General features: G+C 37.2%; 1 protein-coding gene across 1 annotated transcript in view; it reads left to right on the top strand.

Moving 5' to 3' along the window:
• Window positions 1-26,608, top strand: part of LOC107655674 (testican-1-like) — a 44,077-nt gene that overhangs the window by 9,126 nt on the left and 8,343 nt on the right. Inside the window, exon 3 of the mRNA XM_016443244.1 lies at window positions 23,723-23,837. Coding sequence (XP_016298730.1) covers window positions 23,723-23,837 — 115 coding nt within the window. The remainder of the gene's footprint in view (window positions 1-23,722; window positions 23,838-26,608) is intronic.

Genomic DNA, 26,608 nt, shown 5'->3' with positions numbered 1-26,608 from the left:
ACCCCTTCTCTCTCACACACGTCTCATTCGCTCCGGTTAAATAGTGCTTGTATTGCGCATTATTTTAGTCATTCCCTCAGGTTTCGCGCTTACACCAAAAGCGCGCACCACCACTGATCTATATTAGTGGAGTGCACAAGCCGCGCTCAGTCTCAAACAGCTTATGAGCCACAAATACCAAAATTAGTGGCTAACTGCACTAAAACGGTCAAATACATACAAAATTATGTCAAAATGCCCGTCTTGGCGAGTATCCAGTTAAACAGTCAGTTTTGGAACGCTAAATAGTTGAGAAGGAGAACGCATGTTGTGTAACAGTATATTGGGTCCGTGGATAAACTCTTAAAGGGACCGCAGTCCAATATTTCTGCTGCTGTCTGTCATATTAATCAAAGAACAAAAGACAAAGAAAATCACTTTCTGCTCTTGACTGAATACGTTTTATAACTTCAATGTAAGCATTAATCTGTATTTACTTCATTTTTACAATGAAGACTACAGAAATTAAAAGTAATCAAATGTAAAATAACACTGGATGTGTTATTTTACATTTGATTACTTTAATTTCTGTAGTATTTCTTCCCTGAATAAAAACTTACTTGACCTGAAAAACTTAGTTTCATAGCTCTCTTTATTCTATTGCATTTATTTGTGCTGTTGTTTGCAATTTTTTTTGCAAGACTTTTTACTTGTGTTTTTTTAATGACAATAAAACTTTGCGTTGAAGAAAAGTAGATTTTTGTTTGTATATGCTGTCAATTATAGTTCTTAGAAAGAAAATCGGAATCGGCAGATCACACTAACAAAAAAACGGAAATCGGAATCGGCCAAGAAAATTGCAATCGGTGCATCTCTAGTCTAAACCCATTCACACAGAATGTGTTTTGCATTCCACACTGGAACATTTCATTGTTTTGCGGACATCTTTTTGCTGTATCATTTTTCATTCTTTGAATGCACAGAACGTGGTTTTGTGGTTATATACACGAGACATGTTTTAAAAAATGCCATGCCATGCACGAGAGGCTGCAAAAGATGCAAGACGAATGCAACGCATCCGTCTAGTGCATGTTTACATAGAAAACATGGAAAAAGTGGAATACAGAAATTTGCTGAATGTGAAAAACTGTTAAGGGCCATTCACGTTTTTGTGGTTTATAACACGAGACCCGACACAGGAAAGGAAAAAAAATGCAAGGTCTTGAGATGCGTTTTTTTAAAAGTTGAACATCTTTTAATTGAATGCTGCATTTCAGAATGGAGTAGACGCTGTAAAAGACACGAGTGCAATGGTCAAACGTATCCGTCTAGAGCATGTTTACAGAGAAAAACAATGGAAAAGGTATGGAAGCCTGTTTCCTCCACAGAAAAATAAAAAAATAAAAAGATAATTAGGAATCTCAAAATCATGATTTTTTTTTTCTGACTTTTCTTCTCCGAATTGCAAGTATATCTCGTAATTCTTGAATTAATATATCACGATTCTGTGTACAAACATGTACAAATAGGCATTATTTACTTTATGAATCATGTTTATATCTCCAAATGAGAACCCAACACAGTACCAACACTGTTTAGCCTATTATAAAATTGACAAAAATGTCTTTAACATACATATTGTTTAGGTCTCTGAATTTCATGCGCAGACCCCAACAAAATGCAAAATTATAAATATAACACAAAGCATAGTAGCAAAACTGGCAATTTAGTAAATACATAAACAGCAGGAATGAGATTTACCAGCCAAACACTGAGACAAATATTATATCAGGCTGCTGAATATGAGAAATGCTCAGCCAGTTGACTGCATAAACATAGAAATGGGATTCAGTGCAATTAACAACAGAGCCAATAATTCACAGCACAAAACACATAAACCATGTTTATCCTCATTGTGAACTCGTTTTTAATGTCGCCTTTTTCTCTGTAATTTTGTTGATGGTTTTTGAGGACGAGTGCGTCACAACCTGTCCATTCTGACATCTGTCTGATCTGACTTTGTCCTACTGACAGATGAATTATTGTCTAAAATACTGAAGAGTTTCATTGTTGGTTAGTTGGATTTATTATTTGTGATTAGCATTCTCTGCTGTCTGCATCAAAACAGACCTCTTTTGAATACCATATCTAGTCTCATAATGTTACAAAAGATTCCCATTTCAAATAATTGCTGTTCTTTTGAACTTTCTACACTGATAATAATCAGAATTTTTTTCTTGAGCAGCAAATCAGCATATTAGAATGATTTCTGAAGGATCATGCGTTATCAATTTGTTTGTGTGTTTGTTTGTTTGTGTCTGTCACTTTTAGTAGTAGTAGTTCTTTAAATATGTCTATATAGTTTTTATTATTTTTAGCTCAGTTTTAGTTTTAGTTATTTTAGTACTAATAAAATGAGAAATGATGCCTTGGAAACTAGCTGAAATTATTTTTGTGTTCTGACATCTGTCTGATCTGACTTTGTCCTACTGACAGATGAATTATTGTCTAAAATACTGAAGAGTTTCATTGTTGGTTAGTTGGATTTATTATTTGTGATTAGCATTCTCTGCTGTCTGCATCAAAACAGACCTCTTTTGAATACCATATCTAGTCTCATAATGTTACAAAAGATTCCCATTTCAAATAATTGCTGTTCTTTTGAACTTTCTACACTGATAATAATCAGAATTTTTTTCTTGAGCAGCAAATCAGCATATTAGAATGATTTCTGAAGGATCATGCGACACTGAAGACTGGAGTAATGATGCTGAAAATTCAGCTTTAAGCTGTATTCACAAAGCAAACAGTTATTTTAAATTAAAATAATATTTCACAATTTTTACTGTATTTTTGATCAAATAAATGCAGCCTTGGTAAGCAGAAAAGACATCTTTAAAAACATTAAAAAAAAAAAAAATCTTACCAACATTAAACATTAAATGTTGTGACTGTGCAGTTCACTTGTGGATCTCAACGCAGTGTATTTTGTAAGGCTGCATAATGTGTGTCTAATGATGGTGTTTGTACAAGAATCAGCCAGTAATGATGTATATTTAAATTTTTCTCACCTCTCACCGCTGTAAATGTGTTCCTATCTCTTTAAGACTGCAGGAACCTCCTTGAATTCACTGGCAGCTCGTTTCAGCGCCACATCTGAGCATTAATTCATCAAACATCTGCCCATGATTTTAGTCTTCTAGTCTTTTTTTATCACCATTAAAAGTGACCCTTGGGTAGTGTAGGGCATCAGACGTGTGACCTGTGACCTGTTTAATTGAGCGTTTCTTTCATCATTGGGTGGCAGGACATTTGAATTAAGTGTTACATTCTTTTCTTTGCTCTTTTATTTCTTTTTTTGTGTTTAGCAGCCGGTTTGAATGTGATTGGATGTTTTCAGTTTAATTCTGATATGTGACCCTGGACCACAAAACCAGTCATAAGGGTCAATTTCTCGAAATTGAGATTTATACATAATCTGAAAGCTGAATAAATAAGCTTTCCATTGGTGTATGGTTTGTTAGGATAGGACAATATTTGGCCGAGATACAACTATTTGAAAATCTGGATTATCAATTTGTTTGTGTGTTTGTTTGTTTGTGTCTGTCACTTTTAGTAGTAGTAGTTCTTTAAATATGTCTATATAGTTTTTATTATTTTTAGCTCAGTTTTAGTTTTAGTTATTTTAGTACTAATAAAATGAGAAATGATGCCTTGGAAACTAGCTGAAATTATTTTTGTGTTAATATTTTATTTTATTTCAGTTAACATTTATTTTATTTCAAGTAAGAAATATGTTTTTATGGTTTTAGTTTTATTTTCAGTTGTTTATACAAATAAAATTAATAAAAACTACAGATACACAAAAAATAACTAATAAAAATGACAAAATCACTGATACTTGAACTAAAATGAAAATGAAAAATACAAAAATAAAAACTATTTAAATATATAACTGTAATAATATGTCAAAGATACTAATATAATGGTAGACAACCTTCAGTGGCTTATTGATTTTGTAAAATGGCTGCAAGAGCAATATGATAAAATACACTAATTTAATTCAATTAATGCATTCATAATAATCAGAATAAACATTGTTTTGTAGAATTCAGCTGATTTTACACAGATTTCAAATGTGTCTCTTTTTTCCAACTTTCTTACACTTGTGGTGTCCATGGACAAAAATGACTGGCCTACATAAAAATTGCATATACATTTCCTGTTATGCTAAATTACTACCAAATATTGGATTCAATCTTTGTCAATCTCTGTTTTCTTTCAGTTAGCACAGGTTTTGCATTACTTGTGGGCCTCATTGATATGAGCTTAAACCTCAGTTTTTAAGTGGACATTGATAAAATTATTCACAAATAATGCTTTTTTTCACTTAAAAACTGAGGTGCATAAGCTCAGATCAATGAGGACTATGATCAATCAGTTCCAAAAAGAAATACAAGAAATACATTTTTTAAGAATCCAAGACTTGGTGATAATACAGGATAACGAGATTTACTAGTAATTTTTAAAAGGCCAGTCATTTTTGATTGGGAAGGAAGGATTTTCAGCACAGCACAATGGCTAAAACTTTAATATATGTAAACTTTAATTGCAGTAACTCAACCTCTTGGCCTTTAAATTTAGTGTGTGTTTTGTGTTGCTTTGTGTACTTTTCTGTGCGTACATTTCACAGCTTTCAAGAAGTGCAAATTGCCTCTTTGGTTCTGTCTTTTAAGCTCCTTCCTTAGGCCATTTCAAATCTCTTCTGCTTCTCCAAACATTATTTTAAAGCAGAAGGAACTCTTTACTACAGCAAACCCTTTAAATGCTCCTATTCTGAAACCGGCCAATAATCAGAGTGCAGCTCATGAATATTCAGTAGTTTTTGGAGACGCCGCGCTCCCATGGGGCACTGGGGTGAGAGGCGCATGCGTTCCACCCATCACTCGTGTCCTGAAGGGCGTTTTCAGTTAACACTGAGCATGTTCATTAAAATCCCATCCCACTGAACCCCTGCGGCGTCTGAACTTCCCTAGCGTTTATCATTTTAATACTTTAATTAAACATGGAATTATCCTTATGTTTCTTGCACAAGGTTTCCACAGCTGTTAGCGCTGAATAATCTTTCAATGTTCAGCGCTTTCTTCTGGGTTTTTCTCACTGTAGAGCGATGGATGAACGGACTCGCCGTAAGACTCGTCTGAATTAGAGAGCTGAAGGTGTGTTCATACCTGCTTAGCATGCATTAGTTTTGCTCTGCAGGTGAACTTCAGTGTTATATGTTTACATAAATTAAAGCATCACATTCAAGCTAATTATTTGTCAGGGGAGGGGATGTAGGGATGCGAGGACTCAATGGTGCAGAGAATGGGCTCTTTATTAATAATAAAATAAAACAAAACAACAACAAAAACAGGCTGGCATTTGCAAGGCTGGCCAGGACAGAACAAGGCAGGGCAGGACACAACCAGGGTTGACACGAAAACATTTGACGACGAACTGGCACAGGACTGCAAACACAAGGAGGGTAATGAGGGAAACACAGGTGGGACAGATTAACCAATAATCAGGTAACAAGATGGGTGGGGTCAAGACAATTGACATGAGAGCACATGGCACACAGGAAATGGCTATTGCTAAAAATATACCCAAGCGACTTAAGACTGGTTTTGTGCTCCAGGGTCACATATGGTAACCCGTTTCTCACTCACTCACACGTGTGTGTATCAAGTCACGTCTGTATCAGGATTCAAGTAAAGATGAGCTCAATGTTTCATCTCAAACGTCAGGATTTTGCTTCTTTTCTCCCTTTTTTTTATGCTTGACCTTGTTTAGCTCCAAACGTGTGTGTGAGGAAGAGGAACAAACTCGCACAGACTTTCAAACTTATTTCAGATAATTGCCTGAGCCAGTATTATCAGTGAGATACTATTATATTTTTTGTTAATATTTTGAATTATATTTTATTTGTTGTTAAAGATATCCTTGAGCTCTGTGTCACTGATGTTTAGTCCCTCCGCTGCAAACAGGAACTGGTAAGTAAATTCCTTCACACTGGCTTTCCCTTGCCGAAGAGAAAGGAGCCTCCAGCGTTGAACAGCCATCTGATGAGTGGAAGGGCAGGGAGATGGGAACAGGAAGATGCCCATATTTCTGCGGAGTCATCTATTGGCCAGTTCGTTCTGTTAGGGTTGGGGATGTAGGGATGTGAGGACTCAATGGTGCAGAGAATGGGCTCTTTATTAATAATAAAATAAAACAAAACAACAACAAAAACAGGCTGGCATTTGCAAGGCTGGCCAGGACAGAACAAGGCAGGGCAGGACACAACCAGGGTTGACACGAAAACATTTGACGACGAACTGGCACAGGACTGCAAACACAAGGAGGGTAATGAGGGAAACACAGGTGGGACAGATTAACCAATAATCAGGTAACAAGATGAAACTCAACAAGAAGTGAGTGCTGGGATCTGAACACCACGCTCCAACATGAAACAAGGAAACAGGGCACGCAGACGAGAGTGCATGGCTCAAGCACACTCAAAAAAGCACACTCACACAAAAACAGGACATGACTGGAGTGTTAGGGCCCTGTCACAAAACCATGAATAACACTAGACCGAAGTGACAGAACCCTGACACTATTTCCACAGACAGAGAGGTTTTTACAGAAGCACTGTTTTATGTTTAGCTTGACTTTGCAGACCGAATCGTCTTGACAAGTGAGCTAAATATGACAAAACCTTTAACATACACACGATTCATATTATTATTTTAGTATCATTGTTTGAGATACTTTTATAGTTTTTATTCATATTAATTATTATTTTTTCTATTTTCCATTTTCATTTAATGTTAGTTTTAGTCATTTTGTTGTTTTTGAGATTGTTTATTTATTTATTTATATTTAATGTCTTTAAAACTATTATTTTATTTTTAGTTATTCTAGTACATTAACTTAAAATAAACAAAAATGAGAAATGTTGCCATGGCAAACAGCTGATATGTACAGTACACACACACACACACACCAGGACTGTACGTTAACTTTTTTTTCACATAGCACTGGTTCTACAGAGGTTGAAGGTTTTGTAGCACAGGCCAAAAAGTTGTAGCACAAGTATAAAACAATGTGCTCACACAAACAAAAACACAAGCACATGGCCAGCAAAACAAATCACAAGCCATGTGCTTGAACAAAACAAGACACGAACATGCAGCTAATTAGAATACTCATAAGCCGCGTGTTCACACAAGACATGACAACATGAAAGCACGCAACCGAAAACACGAGCTGCGTGCAACAACACAAGACAACAGTAAAACACGCGGCCGAACACAAACCATGTGCTACACAAAACAGCACAATCCATGTGGACATAAGAGTGTACAGCCCGAGCGAACTCGAGACCGCACACTCCTACAACAAGACAGAACATGGAGCGCGAGTGTCTGAACCCCGACACGAAACCGAAACTCAACAAGAAGTGAGTGCTGGGATCTTAAAATAAAACACTATATACATAAATTATACTTTTTTTAAAGCAACTGACTGATAAGTTCATCAGTCAAGAGAAGTGAGTGATTTTTTTTTGTGTTTTGTTGTTTTATTAACATTAAAAGATAATCTGTCTTTCAATAGTGTTTCATTTTTATACCATCATTTACTCAAGTTGTTTTAAACCTGAATTAGTTTATTTCGTCTGTTGACAGGTTACTTGTGGAACCATGGTTCCCTGAGTAGGGAACGAGACACTGCTTCCTCTAGGTTTTCTCGCCATGCTGCGGACGCAAGCTTCAGACGAAGAAGTGAATGATGTGTGCTCCCGGCGCCTATTTATACTTTAGTCGCACCGGTAGTGACGTCATGGCTGTCGCCGGCCAACGAGTTGGTGTTTTTTCAATGTATGCTTTAGACACGGGTCACGACGAGGCGTTCCCCATAGCGCCCCCTAGAGGACGCAGTGTCTCGTTCCCTACTCAGGGAACCATGGTTACACAAGTAACCTGAGACGTTTTGTGATTGCGCATAAGTGCAGTGTCCCGCGTTGTACATTATATTGAGACGGAGGGAAGCGCCAGAACTGCAGCTGATAGAATGTGCGCTGTATCACGATACAACAATATTTCTTCAAAAGCAGATCGTCGAGACATTCAAAAATCGTCATATCGCACACCCCTAACTACCAAGTATAATCAATCTCACACACACAAACAAGCACAACGAAATGACTTCACACTATTAAGCGGCTGTGTTATGAACATGCAAAACTGTATCGCACGCGTGCTACAGTGGTAAATGTATTCATCGCACAGACCAGTTTTTTCATAGCATGTGCGATATATATGTCTATATATGTCTCTGCATATATGTCGCACTGTACAGCCCTGCACACACACACACACATATATAATTTAACATTGTTTTTCAATGTCTTTTTAATGCATTTCAAGTAATGAAAACATCTTGGTATGATTTTAGTTTTAGTTAACTATAATAACCTTGTTCATGAAGTAAATCATTTGTTTTTAACTTTTCTTGTTTTGAAACAAGGTTTTGTTTTTTTAAACAATACTATTTTAATATTATTGAGATACTATTATAGTTTTTATTAATAATTTGAATTTCTATTTTTATATTCTGTTTTCATTTTACTTTTAAAGTTTTAATAATTTTGTTGTGTTTTTGTCATATTTATTAGTTTTTTTAATATAGCTATAATATTTACTTATTTATTTAATTAATTAATTATCGTTATTATTGTTGTTATTATTATTATTATTACAGTTTTAGTTATTAAAGTACATCAAGTTAAACTAAATGAAAATGGAAAATGTTGCCTTGGAAACTAGCTGAAATAAAGTAAAATATAAAAAACTTTAACTTATTTTATGTCAGTTAATGTTCAAGTAACAAAACATTTGTATATGTTACATATGTAACCCTCGTTCCCTGAAGGAGGGAACGGAGACGTTACATCGACACTGACGTTAGGGGTCTCACTTGGGAGAACCAATCACCTCTGAGCATTACGAGAAACAGTTGACAATTGACAATTGGCGAGTGGAATTTGCATGCCAAGCCACTCCCCATACATATGGCTATATAAGATGGCGGTGTGCATCCACTCATTCAGGTTTGTGGTGAGGAGCCGAGGAAAGCATCCCGGCATTTAGCACAGTTCATGGTTGTGGCATGAGGGACATAAAGTCTCCGTTCCCTCCTTCAGGGAACGAGGGTTACGTACATAACCAAGACGTTCCCTTTCAGTGATGTTAGGGGTCCCTATGGAAAGCGCCACAACCAGAACTGTTACGAAAATTTAAAGTGCAGGTGCTGACAAGCAAGCGTGTCAGGACAGATGTACCTCAATCCGTAACCTACCCAATGCCCCATAAGCCAGATCAGACAACAAGTATACGGGCTTACCAGGGAAGGGGTTGTTCCGACATTCTCACAATACTAGATTTCAGCAACCGTTGGGGTGCAGCGACGCATCCAAGTAGGAATGTGAACAGTAAGACTGGTCGCAGCACAGTCAAACAAACTGTCATGACCCCAGTTCAGGGGAACACAACAGGGACTGACAGTAAACAAACTGTCTAGGGAAGACACAAGTTTACCAAGGGAAACGGTACCGTGGAAGAACATACAGGATTACCAAGGGAATCTCATGTATGGCACCAGTAAAAGGGGGTGACTAATGGCATGCAACCCAAATACTGGACACGGCAACAGACTCCTCCGCTAGAACTTACTGGAAAAAGATAAGCACACATATCCTAACCAGAGGAATGGCACCGCAAGCGACACACCGAGCCAGACCTCCCGCAAATTACCTGTTTCATACCCAACACACGGGAGGAAACTTGCTCCACCCGGAGATTATAGAATCTCGCAACGGTATTAGGTGTCATGCAGCCCGCAGCTTTGCAAGAGAGGTGTTGTGCGCCAATGCCCAGGAGGAGGCAACACTCTGAGTGGAATGAGCTCTCACCCCCAGGGGGCACAGCTCGTCTTGTGCCTGTTACGCCAAGGCGATGGCATCCACTAGCCAGTGGACCAACCTTTGTTTGGAGACAGCCTTCCCCTTCTGCTGTCCTCCAAAGCAAACAAAGGTCTGCTCAGAGTGTCTCAAGCTTTGTGCATTCCATGTAAATGCGCAAAGCGTTAATGGGACACAGCAACACAAGGGCTGGATTTGCCTCCTCCAAGGGCAGCGCTTGCAAGTTCAACACCTGGTCCTGAAAGGGAGTGGTGGGAACTTTGGACATATAACCGGGCCTTTGCCACAAGATAATGTGAGTGTGACTAGTGGGGCGGGGCCGAGAGCCGTGGGAACGGAGAGAGGCCAGTGGAGTAAATGATAATGAGCGCCACCTGCGCCACTCACTAATCTCAAGTCCCACGGAGGAGCTCCGGAAGGATAAAAAGAGGAGTGACGACAGTTAAGGACGAGACAGGACCAGGCCTGGACTATTTATGTTCTTGATTTGTTATGTTTTATGCGGCAGTTGTCCGTGAGGGGCTGCCGCTTTTGCTTTCGTTTTGTGTTTGTTTGTTTATTTCATATGATTAAATTTATGTTAAATGTTCACCGGTTCCCGCCTCCTTCTTCCCTGAGCTTTTAAATTTGTTACAGTGAGAACCAGCCGGCCCAAACTCAAGGCACGATTCGTTAATCGAAAATTCCTGCAGGTCCCCAACCCTCTTTTATGGATGTGAGCGCGACCAGGAGCACTGTCTTAAATGACAAGAATTTGAGCTCAACTGAGTCAAGCGGCTCAAAGGAGGCCCCCCGTAGTCCCAACAGGACCACAGAGAGATCCCAAGAGGGAACGAGGCACGATCTGTGAAGATTTGATCTCCTCCACGCCTCCCCAAGGATCCATCCACTGCACTGTGATGCGCCGCAATAACAGCAACATACACTTTCAAAGTGGAGGGGGACAGCCTCGTCTCCAACTTCTCTTGCAGGAAGGAAACCACAACACTGACCGGGCATCTCTGGGGGTCCTCAAATTCCTGAGAGGCCAGAGAGGTCTACCGCATCCCATCCAGAAACCAAATGTGCAGGTTCCACAGATCGGGACATGGGTGCCAAATAGTGCCCTGCCCCTAAGAAAGAAGGTCTCTCCGCAGGGAGATTCTCCATGGAGGGGCTGTCGCGAGGAGCGTGAGATCGAAAAACCAGGTCCAGGTGGGCCAATACGGCACAAACAAAAGGACCTGCTCCTCGTTCTCCCTGATCTTGCACAGGGTCTGTGCAAGGAGGCTTACTGGGGGGAAGGCATACTTGCATAAACCCCGGGGCCAGCTGTGTGCCAGAGCATCCCTGCCGAGGGGTTCCTTGACCTGGTGTACGTGCAGGATGGCCATGGTGTGCAGGGCGGAGGCGGCCTGGCCCGCAACACTGTAAGCCTTGGCAGCCAGGGATGATGACAGCTTACAAGCTTTGGATGGGAGGTGCGGACGGTTCCTCCAGGTGGTGGCGTTTTGCGGGCATAGGTGTACCGCAACCGCGTGCTCCACCTGGGGAACATCGAAGTACCCCTTGGCTGCCCCACCATTGAAGGTAGTGTAGAGGGAAGAGCTCAAACTTGACCAGGCGGTGTAGGGGGCCTTCAACATTTTGGTGAGCTCTTCATGAACCTCCGGGAAGAAAGGCACTGGGGCGGAGCGTGGCATGAATCATTCACGGAAGCCGTCTCGGCATGCTTGCGGCCCAGGCTCGTGAGACAGCGATCATGTCCATCATAAGGAAACTACCGCACCCAGAGGCACATAGTCGGAAAGACATCTCAAAAGACACTCTCGACCATGCAAGCTGTAAGAAATTGCTCTTTCTGGCTGGGGTGCCCAGGGGTGGAAAACAGCAATATCTGTGCTAAACAGGGGCAAACACACTGCTGACTACACTCTATGACGCAGCCGAGAATCTCCTGCAGAGTGTAGGCTTATTAATTTTTTTCTTAGATCTCTTGATAGGAGAGAAAGCGCTCACAAAGTGATCGGCTCCGAAGCAAAAATCACTCCTCCATCTTATATGCCTGTATGTACGGCGAGTGGCTTGGCATGCAAATTCCACTCACCAATTGTCATTGGCCGTTTCTCGTAATGCTCAGAATTGATTAGGGCTCCCAAAATGAGACCCCTAATGTCAGTGTCGACATGACGTCGAACGTGACTGACTGAAAGGGAACCCATTCATAAAGTGAATAATGCTTGTTTTTAAGGTTTCTTTAAGGGTTTGGGCAGTTAGTCTGTAGTTACTATATTTAGTTTTCCATAAAAGCGATAGAAATCTATGGTATGTCCTGATTTAATCTCTGTGTAAATGCATGTGTGTGTGTGTGTGTGTGTCGACGGCTCCTGCTGTGCTGTGATAGATGATTCTTCCTACATATAACCTCATTACATACACAAACACAGTCTGATCTACTCTCTCTCTCTCTCTCTCTCTCTCTCTCTCTCTTTCTCTCTCTCTTCATATCCTCCGATCACAACACTATCCTTTATAATCTGCATGTTTAGCTTAGCTGACTGTGGCAATTCTCCCATTATGAGCGTTTTTCTCTTGTGAATCGTGTGTGAGACCCGTCTGTCATCTCCATATACGTCTGACCTCAGCGTCACACATGACTGATTGCAGTATGACCACATTCATCCTGTACTGCAGGACACACTTCTGCCTCGCTTCAGATTCTTCAACTTAAGTTAGGGGGCTTATGTTGAGAGATTTATATTTTTATTTATATTTATATATTATTATATTATTTGTTCGTATTTGAATTAGCTTTTATTGTTATATTTAGAGTTTTCATTGTTCTTTAAAAAAAAAAAAAAGTATTTATATTTACATTTAAATTTATTTTTAGTTTCATTTTTAGTAATTTTAGTACTTCAGCTTATTTTATTTCAGTTTTTTTTTTTTTTTCAATTTAAATTATTTTTTTTAAGTTTTAGCTGCACCTAGTTGAACTGACGAACCAGTGGGACTGTGAGACTCATCGCCTTTCTAATGAGATCTTAAAATGACTTTGAAATCTATTTCTGGAGGCAGTAACACACACTCATAAGAGAGTGTTTTGGATGCTGTTGAGTCTACGTTGTGTAATACAGTGTCTCTAGGTGTGTTTTGCTCCAGTAGGGTCGTACATTATTAACGCTCAGTGTTTGAGTTAACCTCAGATCGTGAACTTTAGCACTACGGGTTATTCCCTCGTAACAGAAGCCCAAACTAATTACACATCGAATATTCACATGCACGTGCTCATATCCTGATGCTCTCCTCCTGTATTCACCTGTCATTATATTTACTGTGATTTCTGATATAAAAAAAACAAAACATGCACCGATGAATCATTCATAATAAGACTAGGAGCATGCATTAAAGGAATAGTTCACCAAAAAAAAAAAAAATCTGAAAGATTTGAAAATGTACTCACCCTCAGGCCATCCAAGATGCAGATGAGTTTGTTTCTTCATGAAAACAGATTTGGAGAAATGTAGCATTACATCAATTGCTCACCAATGAATCATCTGCAGTTAATGGGTGCCATCAGAATGAGAGTCCAAACAGCTGATAAAAACATCACAATAATTTCCACAAGTAAACGTCTTATGAAGCCAAAGGCTGTGTGTTTGTAAAAAACAAATCCATGATTAAGATGTTTTTAATTGTTGCTTTCGAGCCCATAATCCATAATAATGCTTTCTCCAGTGAAAAAGTCATCCTGTCTGAATCAGCAGAGAGATATGCACAGATCAAGCACCGTTTACAAGCCAAAACAGTACAAAACAGCTCTATACAAATATGCAGTTGGATTTTGATATGAGAGGACAGTGGATGGACTTTTTCACTGGAGGAAGAGTTATTATGGATTATGAACTCATATTTTAGCCAAAAACAGTGTTTTGAAGTTAAAAACGTCTTTATGATGCATTTGTTTCTTACAAACATGCAGCTTTTGGCTTCACAAGATGTTAATTGATGGACTGGAGTCATGTAGATTACTTGTGGATTATTGTGATGTTTTTATCAGCTGTTTGGACTCTCTTTCTGACGGCACCCATTCACTGCAGAGGATCCGTTGGCGAACAAGTGATTTAATGCTGAATTTCTCCAAATCTGATGAAGACTCATTCACATCTTGGATGGTTTGAGGGTGAATACATTTTTTAGCAAAGTTTCATTTTTGGGTGAACTATTCCTTTAAGAAAGGATATAGAGTTCATTTTGATCTCATGTTGCCTCCTGTCTCCTTAGTGTGCATTTGAATGAGTGTATTGACACTTGATGCCAAAGTGTGCAGATGGCACAGATGGCATTTGGTAGGCAGGTGCCCTAATACAGAGGGCATTGACAGGACTGTGTGTGTGTGTGTGTGTGTGTGTGTGTGTGTGTGTGTGTGTGTGTGGGTGGGTGTTTTAGGCTCTGTCAAGGTTATATAATTACATTATCTCTGTGGAAACAGGATCACAGCATGATAATTACACAAATTATGAGTGTGTGTGTGTGTGTTCAGAAAATGAAGGTCTCATTCATCTGAATGTGTTTTGTTTATCTGGTGACATTCAGAATTCGGCTGTAAGCTGATTGGCCATTAGGCAGCACAGACTCGTTCTGATTGGATAATCACAGGTATGAATGCTGAATCCGGATTGACTAATTTCGCCTCATTCAACCTTCAGCACTAATTACACTATTTAAAACAGAAGCAGAATAAGGAAGCATTCATTTTAAGATGACTCCTGTGATATGATTATGGAAATGAGATTTACCTGAATAATTCAGACTGTTGCAAAGAGGAAACACAGGTTAATGAGATGTGTGGTTCTGTTCAGAATATCATATTAGCATACTACTTTTACTATTTCTGCAATGTTTGTGATGTATTTTGTTCACAGTATGCAAATTTTTCACATTTCTTTTGCGCCAGTCACCTGAGCCGTAAATACCATGTGACAAATTACTCTGCAGTCACAGGAAAATGATTGCTGAATTTGAAATACTAGCATGCTATTCTTACTATTTCTGCCTAAAAAACATATAAAGATGCATAAATACTGTGGTTTGTATAATAGTATGCTATTCCAAATTCATGCACATTTTATTTCAGCTAGTTGTCAAGAATTTCTCATTTGTATTGTTTAAGTTAAAGTACTAAAATAACTCAAACTAAATTGTCACGCCTGTTTTGGGTTTGGTTTCATGTTCATGTTTTCATGCCTTTTATTTTGGAGTTTAGTCATGGTCCCTGTTTGCTTCCCTTGCCCTCGTGTATTCATGCCATTGGTTTTCTTGTTCATTGTGTCATGTTCTGATTGGTAGTCTTAGTCATGTGTCCTGTCTCTCATTGGTTGGTTCTTGTCATGTGACCTGTATTGTTTGCTATAAGTAGCCTTCATGTTGCCATTGTCTCTGGTAGTGTATTGAAGTTGTAACCCGCTGTCGGTGAGTCTAGTCTGTTTATGCCTCGTCACGTCAAGTCTGTGTCTCTAGTCTTGGTTTATGTTTGTATTTTGGATCACGTCTGTAAATAAACTGCACATGGGTTCTTCACTACGCTCGCCTTCAGTGGACTGATTCATTACATAAATAAACTAAAACTTAATAAAACTATATAGACAAGTAAAATAAATAAAATTACAAAAACAATTAATTTATATCTCAACTTTGTTTGCAAGAAATAAAGTCTGAATTATGACAAAAAATATTTAAAAACTGTTTTTTTTTTTTTTTCAATTCTGTGGTGGAAATGGGTCTCCATAGAAAATATACAAATAAAATCAAATTTAAAATATTGAAAAAAAAATAAAACTACAACAGTATATCAATGATACTAAAATAACACTGAATTGAAACATTTATTGTGGAAAAATGCCTAATATTTGACTTCTTCAGAAAGCAGTAGTCAGTATGAAGTGCAAGTAGGCAGCATTGACAGTAAGCTAGTATTTAATCTGAACAAAGCCCTTGAGTTGTACAGTTATTGATCGACACAGCAGATGAGACGCCCACATTCGCAGCAATCCGTGGCTCGCGAAGGGTTAAAGGTTGATTTGTGAGGTGTATGAAAGCTTTTGAGGTCACATCTGGATAGATGAGGTCTACCGTTGCTGTGATACTAAAGTTCAAAGGTCGGACCTGATAGAGAGCTAATACATGTGCAGTTTACACAGAGAATTGATGCAGGCTGAATTTGCATGACTTTAAATGCCTGCGTTTGGTTTAAAGCAGCCAAACAGGAAAAACAGTCATTTATTCACCCAGTGTGAGTTTCTTTCTTGCATGCAACAGAAAAGGAAGGTCCGTACTGTTTTTACTCATGCAGTTCTAGTAGATTGTCAAAAATCCAGCATTTGCTGAAGAAATATGGTGTTAAAGTACAGGATAATACTGCAGGTCACACACACGCTCACGCAGGTGGCTGTAAGAGGATATATATGGAGCCAATGTTGCACTTTTATAGAATTAATTTACTGACTATCAAATGTTTATGAGCATATTTCTCTCTCTCTTTTAATTCAAGCCATAAAAATGATAACTCACAGCCCTGAGGGGCAGCAGGTTTCCATAGCGATGTCACCAGAGACATATGATGGAGGAGGAATCACACATCGAATAAACCACCGTGGATGGGTTTTAGTTTTCAGTGAAATGAATTCTTCATCACTCACTCACTCCTGTAATAACGCACAGCAGACGGAGATGAATGTGGACAGTCAATCGTAGACAAGAAGAGATGAATGAAATGACACACTACTAGTGCTATTTCTACAATATGTAGAATGTATACTTTGCACAGTGTGCTAATTTAATGTATTCATGAAATGCTGTAAACTGCCGTTGATTGCGTTATGCACAGTACGCAAAAGAGCCCATTGTGAATCCCACAATGCAGTGTGCCTGGCTTGATCTTTCATTTCCTGTGTATATCAATAATATCAACTACAAATTTGTAAACATCTATTTTTTAATTTTTTTGGCCAGTATGCCAAACTTTAAAACAATTTTTAGATAAATTTGCAGGTAACACTCCAAATGAAATTTTCCTGAAAATGTACTCGCCCTCAGGCCAACCAAGATGTAGATGAGTTTGTTTCATCACAACAGATTTGGAGAAATGTAGCGTTATATTACTTGCTCTGCAGTGAATGGGTGCCGTCTGAATGGGAGTCCAAACAGCTGATAAAACATTGCAATAATCCACAAGTAATCCACATCACTCCAGTCCATCAATTAACATCATGTGAAGTGAACCTTAAACCGTTGCTTCCAGCTAAAATTAAAGTCCATAATAAATTGTAAACAGTGCTTGATCTTGCATATTTTGCTCCTGATTCAGACCAGACGACTCTTTCACTGGAGGAAGCGTTATTATGGATTATGGACTTGTATTTTAGCCAAAAGCAAACTTTTGAAGTTAAAAACCTCTTAATGATGGTTTTGTTTCTTACAAACGTACAGTTTTTCACTTCATAAGACATTAACTGATGGACTGGAGTGGTGTGGATTGCTTGTGGATTATTTTGATGTTTTTATCAGTTGTTTGGACTCTCATTCTGACGGCACCCATTCACTGCAGAATGAAGAAACAAACTCATCTACATCTATCTTGGATGGCCTGAGGGTGAGGAAATTTTCAGCAAATGTTCATTTCTGGGTGAACTATTCCTTTTAACATTTAGTGTAGTGAACTGCTATTTGAAACATATCATTATTGCGATGCATAGTTGCACATGCTATGTTTAATAAAGTGTGCAGTATATGCTGTGCAGTATATAGCCGAAGTGTGTACGTTGTGCACTGTTTGTCGATTAGAATTGACTGCTTGCTTAAACAGGAGCTGAATTTGTTCATTCAGAGCCTGGAATTGAAAAGTGTGAAGAGGTAAATATCCCCCATCCTCCCTCTCTCTTGCTCTCATCTCACATTTATCAGTCGGGATCTATCAGACTTTCTTATTTTCATTCCATCTTCGACACACGTTCGTACCCTGCAGTGAGGGTTCGTCTCTGAATATGAATGACCTGTTTTCTGGTGTAATAGAAAAAATGACTGGTCAAAATGAAAGAATACACTGTAGACTAGTGATGTTTTTATCAGTTGTTTGGACTCTCATTCTGACGGCACCCATTCACTGCAGAATGAAGAAACAAACTCATCTACATCTATCTTGGATGGCCTGAGGGTGAGGAAATTTTCAGCAAATGTTCATTTCTGGGTGAACTATTCCTTTTAACATTTAGTGTAGTGAACTGCTATTTGAAACATATCATTATTGCGATGCATAGTTGCACATGCTATGTTTAATAAAGTGTGCAGTATATGCTGTGCAGTATATAGCCGAAGTGTGTACGTTGTGCACTGTTTGTCGATTAGAATTGACTGCTTGCTTAAACAGGAGCTGAATTTGTTCATTCAGAGCCTGGAATTGAAAAGTGTGAAGAGGTAAATATCCCCCCTCCTCCCTCTCTCTTGCTCTCATCTCACATTTATCAGTCGGGATCTATCAGACTTTCTTATTTTCATTCCCTCTTCGACACACGTTCGTACCCTGCAGTGAGGGTGTTTGGGGTTCGTCTCTGAATATGAATGACCTGTTTTCTGGTGTAATAGAAAAAATTACTGGACAAAATGAAAGAATACACTGTAGACTAGTAACAAGAGAAATGCATCACTGTGCTGTACATGTGTTCCTGTACATTTACTCACCTTATATCTCCGCTCACCTCATGAGATCAATACTCTATTTTTTATGTACTTTTTTTGATTTATTACATTTGATGTATTCTTGAACACATGCACTGACCTGCGAATTCAAAGTGCAGTAACTACAGAGACCGACAGAAATGGCTTCAGGGATTTCTGACAGATTTTTGAGTGATTTGATATCAGTTGTTATACTCAGCTTTCTCTGAACCTAAATATAATTTAGACAAACGCATCTGTCACAGATCAGTTCACAGTCTAAGAGACTTCATTTCAGATTTTCTAGAATGTGTGGTTCTTTGTACAGTGAACTAGATATAGTAGTACAGGTATTACTTTTGGCTTTGTTTTGTTTTTTCAGTTTCTTTTAATTTTCATCCCAAAATAATAATAATAATAATACAGAAATAGTATTGTTTTTTCAGTTTCTTTTAATTTTCATCCCAAAATAATAATAATAATAATAATAATACAGAAATAGTCAATTATATTTATTTGTATAATTGTTTGCTTTAATTTTGTATTTGTATAAATTATATTTATATTAGACAGTTAAACCCTTTTTCAGAAAATTACGTTTTCTTTGTATTGCGACATTCTTTTCATTACAATTAAGTATATGTTCATCCTAAATTCTCATCACTATAATGTGAAAGACATCCTAAAAAAGGAGAGAATTTTTAATTATAAACATTTATATTTATTTGTCAAAAATGTTACATGTATAATTCATTTTTGAATTTATATTTGTTATAGAAAATGAAGCCCATTTTTAGAAAATTAAGATGCAATATTTTTTTCATTATAAAATTCTCATTACTATAAAGTAAGAGAAGTGTTTTATTTATATGATTAATTGTAATAGAAATATAATGTAAATTATTTTATATTATAGACAATTAAGACTTTTTTCGAAAATTAGTTTATCTTTATATTGCAACCTTCTGTTCATTATAATTAGCACACTTTCATCTCTAAATTTTCATTACTATAAAGAAAAAAGCCATTCTTATTACTGTAATGTAAAGGAAAATAAAGTAAATATTCAGTATTGCTGTCATGAAATCTGCTTTGAGAAAAATGGGACTTACAAAAAAACTCTAAAGTATTGCATCACAATAATGAGAATTTAAAAAAGTCACATTATCTTAATGCTTATATATTTATTTATTTTAATAAATATAAATATTACTAAAAAAATGTATATAAAAAAATACATATTTATTTGATTTCTACATGCTTCTGTGAGATTCACCATATTAAACCCTCTGCTAACTGCACACACTAAGTTATGAAAAAATCTAAATAAATAAAACACAAAAGCAAAATGTCCTTCAGACAGAATCCCATCACGGTATGCTGTGAAAGGCATCACGCAATGTGTGTGTGTGTGTGTGTGTGTGTGTCCGCTGGTAAAGCGTGTCCTCACTTCCCCTCAGACAGCTTCCAGCGCCTCATCTGTCGTTTCCTTCCATCTCTCTCGCCCTCACCGGCTGAATCTCATATGCAGGAAAATATAAAATGATTCCGTCTGTCACAGGGTTGAGAGAGGCCTGAACTCCATCAATAAGGCATGTACATCTCTAAACACACAAAAAAAAAACACTCCCTAACAAACGACTGACAGCAGAAGACAAAGAAAACCAGAGGAAGATGAACTAAAAGAAGAGCAGGTGTTTGAAAATGAGACGTGTGTTTGTACAGCAGCAGAATGTCTGGATTGTTCTTTTCCATGTAGAGAAAGTAGTTTATATGACGTATGTGCCCTATATTCTTCTAGAGTCATATGATGCTTTATTTAAGGAACAGACTGAACTTTAATCATTAATTGCTGCAAATCTTCGGCAACTCATTTGCATATTCAAATATGCCATTGGCTCCAGGTTGGATGTAAGTGATGTCAAATATCGTTGGTTCTCACAGGTCTCTTGACTTAATGAAACATGTTTTAATGTAGAAAAGCACAAGTTATATTTGAGAGCTGCTGCACGGGTGGAAATGTTCAGCAAATAATATGTTAAATATCGGTCTGTTTCTAACACAAAACTATTATTTGACTTCAGAAGACTTGGAATAATGAGCAGGGGTCATATGGACAGATGTTATGATGATTTTATGTCATTTTTAAAATCTTGACTGCAGCCTATGGTCACTGTCTGCTTTCTTTGTATTATTGTATTGTTTTGTTTCATCATTGTTTCAATGTTTTGTTGTATCATTGCTTTGTTTCTTTGTGTGCATTTTTGTGTGCATCAGTGTTCTATTGTTTTATTGTTACTTTTTGTTGTTTCATTGTATCATTTTGTTTCATTGTCTTGTTTTATTATAGCAAAACAATGACCAGTGTTCCGTTGTTTCATTTTTATCGTTTGTTGTTATTGTTTCATTGCATTGTTACTTTGTAGCAGTTTTTTGCATCATTGTTCTGTTGTATTGTTTGGTTGTGTCATTGTTATGTTCTTATGTTCACAATCTAACGTTTTGTTTCGTTGTAGCCTTGTAGCATTCCGTTGTTTTGTTGTATCATTATTTTGTTGTTCTTTGTTGGAGTGTTCCATTGTTTCGTTTTGTTGTCATTGTTTCGCTGTATTATTATTTCATTGTATCATATTGTTTAATCGTTTTGTTTTGTTGTGTTATTGTTCCATTGTTTCATTGTATCATTTTGTTTCATTGTTTTGTCTCATCGTTTCATTATAGCAAAACAATGATACAAAAATCAGTAGGGCTGGGCAATATCATATCAAGATCACAATAACATTTATGTCAATAACAATGATAAGCTCTGGACATTTTTATATCGATATAGATTAATCAAACAGTCTATCACAGCAGAAATAAAGGCAACAGCATCCAGTCAGTGCATGCCGCTAATAACTCATGTTCTGAGTGTCTCTGTGTGAATGCATGGCGTATTTTCGTCTGATACACCAACTCAAACACACGTGACGCTGACTTCTTCAGCGGCTGCGTCTCAATATATGAGGACATGAGCTTCAATATCCAGAGCTGCTCTGAGAGTCAATTCACCAGCTTTACACCATTTAATTTAAGAAAAACTGCTGTCAAAGACACACTGAAACTGAAAGACCTTCACGACAACCCGTCAAAATAAAAGTCTGGTTTTTACTTGAAGAAATTATGACATAAATATGTTACCATTGTATACTAAAACATAATTCTCAAATAATAATAATATTATTACTTTTAAGGAATATCATACAACCAAGGTATTTTTTCACTACATTTTACAGTTCTGTTGTGCAGCATCTTACTTGACAATAAAAATGCAGTGTTTTGTTGTAAATTTATTTCATTTGATAACATTTCAAACTGTTCAAGTTTTATTAATCCGTTTAAGTAGACACCATTTTTATGATAAATTTGAATTCAATCATAAAACACAGAAACCAGAAAAAAATAAAATGGGAAAAAGAATTTAGGAGAAAACAAATGGATTTTTGGGGCCCTTAATTAAAAGATATCTTACTCTGTCTTTAATTGGGAACAAACAAAGTTATGTTTCCATTTATTCTCAAGGTCTAACAAACATGTGGAAAGTGTTTCCTTCCTCAGCATATGAATTTCGTGATAAAAAGCAATTTCATATGATATGGAAAATATATATTGTGATCATATTTTTGGCCATATCGCCCAGCCCTAACAGTCTTTTTTTTTTTTTTTTTTTTTTGTGTCATTGTTTTGTTGATTCATTGTTAACACTTTGGTATACTTTGGCAACCGTAGCAGTTTGTATCGTTTTGTTGTCATTGTTTCGCTGTATTATTGTTTCATCCTATTGTTTTAACAGTTTTGCTGTATCATTGTTTCATTGTATCATACCCATTCATTGTGTCATCATATTGTGGTTTTGTTGCGTCACTTTATTTTAAGGTCCAATTCTCACTATTAACAAACCATTAATTACGACTTTTGCCTCAATAAACTCCTAATTTGCTGCTTATTAATAGTTAGTAAGGTAGTTGTTAAGTTTAGGTATGGGGTAGGATTAGGGATGTAGAATATGGTCATGCAGAATATGTGCTTTATAAGTAATAATAAACAGCCAACATGTTAATAATAGGCATGCTAATAAGCAACTAGTTAATAGTGAGAATTGATCCCTATACTAAAGTGTTACCTTTTTTTGTGAAGAAGGAAAGTGACAGGCTCAACACAACATAAGGGGAAAATAAAAGATGACACGTTTCATTTTAATGAACGGTTCCTTTAAATATGAGGTATTTATTCTGTTAACAGCAGTGATCAGAGCTGTAAATTGACCGTATGTGTGTGTGTGTACTGAAGGCCAGTTGGCATGGCTGCGTTCCAGATGAACAGCAGGTTGACATCAAACTTCCCCGATGAACACACACACAGACATGTGAAGGTCAGAGGGAGTGATGGAGTGTTTGACCTCTGTTAAACCCACCTGTTTGTTTCAGCTCACACAGCGCTAAATGTTAGTTCTGTATGTCTGATGCTTGAAATTGAATTTGCACTGCAATAAATGGCTGAGGAAAGGTGTGTGTTTAATGTTTCCTGATGGAGATGAATGCCTTATGAGTTCTCGTAATGATCTCCGCTCACTCGCTATTCCTCCTCATCCTCCTTCTTCCTACTGGAGGAGCCTGCACGAGAGAGGAAGAGATGGCAGAGTGCGAGACAGTGTTTCTCCTCTTCCTCTATTTGTCAGGAAGTGTTTACACTGAGCTATTGCTCAAAGTCGGTGCTGTGTGTGTGAGATGATAAAGCGTTTGCCAGAAGGCTGCTGCATTGTTTCTCCTGTGTGTTTGCCAGAGTAAAGCTCTTCTCTCCTCCATAAGATTATCTCGCTTCCTTTCATGCCATCTTACTGAATCTGCTCTGTCTTTCTTTCCTGGAAAGGAAAAGTGAAAGAAAAGAACATGAATATAAAAGAAGAGAGATTGCGTGTGTGTTTGAGGGAGACGTAAACAGAGATCAGATGAGCTGGAGGCTCTAGTTTATCATAGTAAATGAAGTCTTTCTCTAACTTTTCAGGGCTGGACAGCACTAAAGACCCCTGTCTGAAAGTTCACTGCCCTCCTCACAAAGTGTGTGTGAGCCACAACTTCCAGACGGCCATCTGCACCAATCACAAACCAGCACAGCACAGGTAAGACCCGCAGACACACGCCACCGTCAAACATTTGTCGAGGCAAATGCTGACTAGTTTGAAGATTATTTAGACTATGCAGTGTGCAAACAGTTACATATGCTTTACTGACTGGTTGCTAAGGCAGGGGTTTTCAATCTTTTAGATGTCACAGACAACCATATATGATCATCATCATGCAGAAGACCCCTATGCAAAAAAATAAAATTCTGAATTTTTTTTTATGTATAAGGACCTAATTTATACTGTGGAAAAATAGTATATATATATATATATATATATATATAAAAATATACACAAAATATTAAATTATTTTTATTATGTTTCATAGAAATTTAAATATTGGTTTTGTTAAAAGCAAGAGAAAAGCGATTCTCAAAAAGCATGCTTTTTAAATTATTTAAATAATATTTAGTTAGTTAGTTATTTTAATCATTTTAATTTATTTTAAACAAATTATTAATTTCATTTTATTTATTGAGTTTCAACTTTTTATTTTATTTTATTTTTATTTAGTTTTTTTTTTTTCTCTGAATTTTTCCCCTTGATCCCAGTCTGAAAACCCCTGTGCTTGGACGCTGCTGACCAGTTGTTTGGTAGTTGATGCCTCTTTTACCAAAAGTGACTAAGTAGCCAAACCCTAAAACCTTGGAAGCTCTGATTGGCATCTAGTAAACCTTCACCAGTTATTTCATAACCATGATCACAAATAATTTCCAAGCACTAGATGAATAAGTGTGTGTCCTTGTGTTTAATCGGGCTCTGAGGTATCTCTGCTTCTCCAGGGTCACATTCCGTTGCTGTCTATTGTGAGTCGTAGTCATAATGACAGCAGAACACTGAGGGAATGTCATTACTGGCTTTTGACTCTGCCCCCTCACGTCCAGACGAACAAATATTAGTTGTGCAATGGCCATTTGAGCAGGTCCAAGAGTTTACAAAGTTAAATTACTACCGCCCCCTTACATATGCAAACACAAAGCACATGCTGGCACAGCAAATATCATGTCTGCCTGAGAAATAACAGCACGCTGATCCGATTAGAAAGCCAAGCGCAATGCTAGTGGGTGATAATGCTGCATTGCTCAAGCTATCATTAATGACCAGCACATGAGGTGTAGCTCATATGCACCTTAAAACACTGCGGTACATAATGCATGAATGTATGAAGAGTGCTGCTAGATTAAGCACAACAAAATAACACGTTAATACATCCTAAGTAGATCCTAAGAACTATTGGGGAAAATCTGGCAAATGGATCTACATATGGTTCGAAAAAGATCTGATATTGCTAGTGTTAAAGCACGTTCAATAAACAAACACTTCATGTGTTAAACTTGTTCGATTTCTCTGGATGCAGTTTCCATACTTGACTTGGCTCTGTTCCAAAATTTAGTGTAGAACTTAGGCAGCATCCTAACTGAAAGGAACCCTCATAAGTGCCTGATTTGTAGCAGTATACGTAATATATGATGCTACCCTAGTTTTGGACAAAACAAGGTATTGTGCAGGAAAAAAAAATTGCATATTGTTGTTGCTTACTTTTTGACACAGCTTTGCATCTGGAACTGTCTAAGTCGTCAGGGTTTTAACCATTAGTGATGATATTTAAAGGGTTAAGTTCAACTGAAGTGTAATTGTGAAGATTTATTTTGATGTATGAATATTCTATAGTTCCTTATTAAGACTGATTTGAGAACAGATTCATCACAGCAGTGTAATTTCCTCAGTGCTGAGCTGATATTACAAGTATACTTTAATATAATGCAATGAAGTGTGAATCACAGACTCATAATATAATGCACCGTAATGTGCTGTAATAAAATCCATTATACTGTATCCCGCTGCATTATCCAGCAGTTCAACATATAGTCTGTAAAAGCAGCAGCTCACAACGAGCACTTCATAGTGACCAGAGACAGATTCTGCTCATTCTCACTCAGTAATGTTTGTGAATGTGGCAGACGGACTGCTTCAGAAGGGCTGGCAGTGAGTTGAGCTCATTACGCTGCTGTGATTGGTCATCCGCTTTTTTTGGTCTGCCAATATTTTGTATAATAACGCTAAACTGTAGCGGCTAAATTGACCATTGTCCCCCTCAAATGATTTCCTAAAGAGCTGTGCGAGTTTCCAGTCGTGTCACTCCACGGTCTCTTTCTCCTCACGTAATAAAATTATTTCAACTCAAATCAATAATTCATGTCTGCTTATTTATGTGCTAAGCAGTTGTGTAATAAGTGAGGACATGTGCAATCAGCTAGTCATTAGCACAACATAAATCCTTTCAAGGTTATATGAGACAGCTCGGATATATATATATACAGTAACTCCTGTATATATGTTGAATAAAATTTGCATTGATCAAAGACAAAACAATAAACGTTTAATTTAATTATTTTTTTCTGAGCAAACAATAATAACTATCATAAAATTAAACTATATAAAATGTAGTAAGATCACATTTTCTTTTATATATTTTAATAGGTACAGCTCAGAATCATTTTTACATAATTATATGTCACTGAATGACGATGGAACATTATTTCACCTATATTTTATTTTCACAAAAGTTATTTGAAACATTAAAGTAGACATGTTACTTGCATTTAATATGCTTTCTACATATATATATAAAATCACTTTTGTATATTTAATTTGATGCAAGCACCAAAAAGGGAGAGGAAAGTATTAATATACATATACGATTAATTTACGATTTATATTTGTATATATATATATATATATATATATATATATATATATGTGTGTGT

The sequence above is a fragment of the Sinocyclocheilus anshuiensis genome, unplaced genomic scaffold, assembly GCF_001515605.1.
Source record: "Sinocyclocheilus anshuiensis isolate Anshui unplaced genomic scaffold, SAMN03320099.WGS_v1.1 scaffold1008, whole genome shotgun sequence".
Lineage (NCBI taxonomy): Eukaryota > Metazoa > Chordata > Actinopteri > Cypriniformes > Cyprinidae > Sinocyclocheilus > Sinocyclocheilus anshuiensis.
Note: the sequence above shows the minus strand (reverse complement) of the source record. Positions and strands in the feature narration are given on the sequence as shown.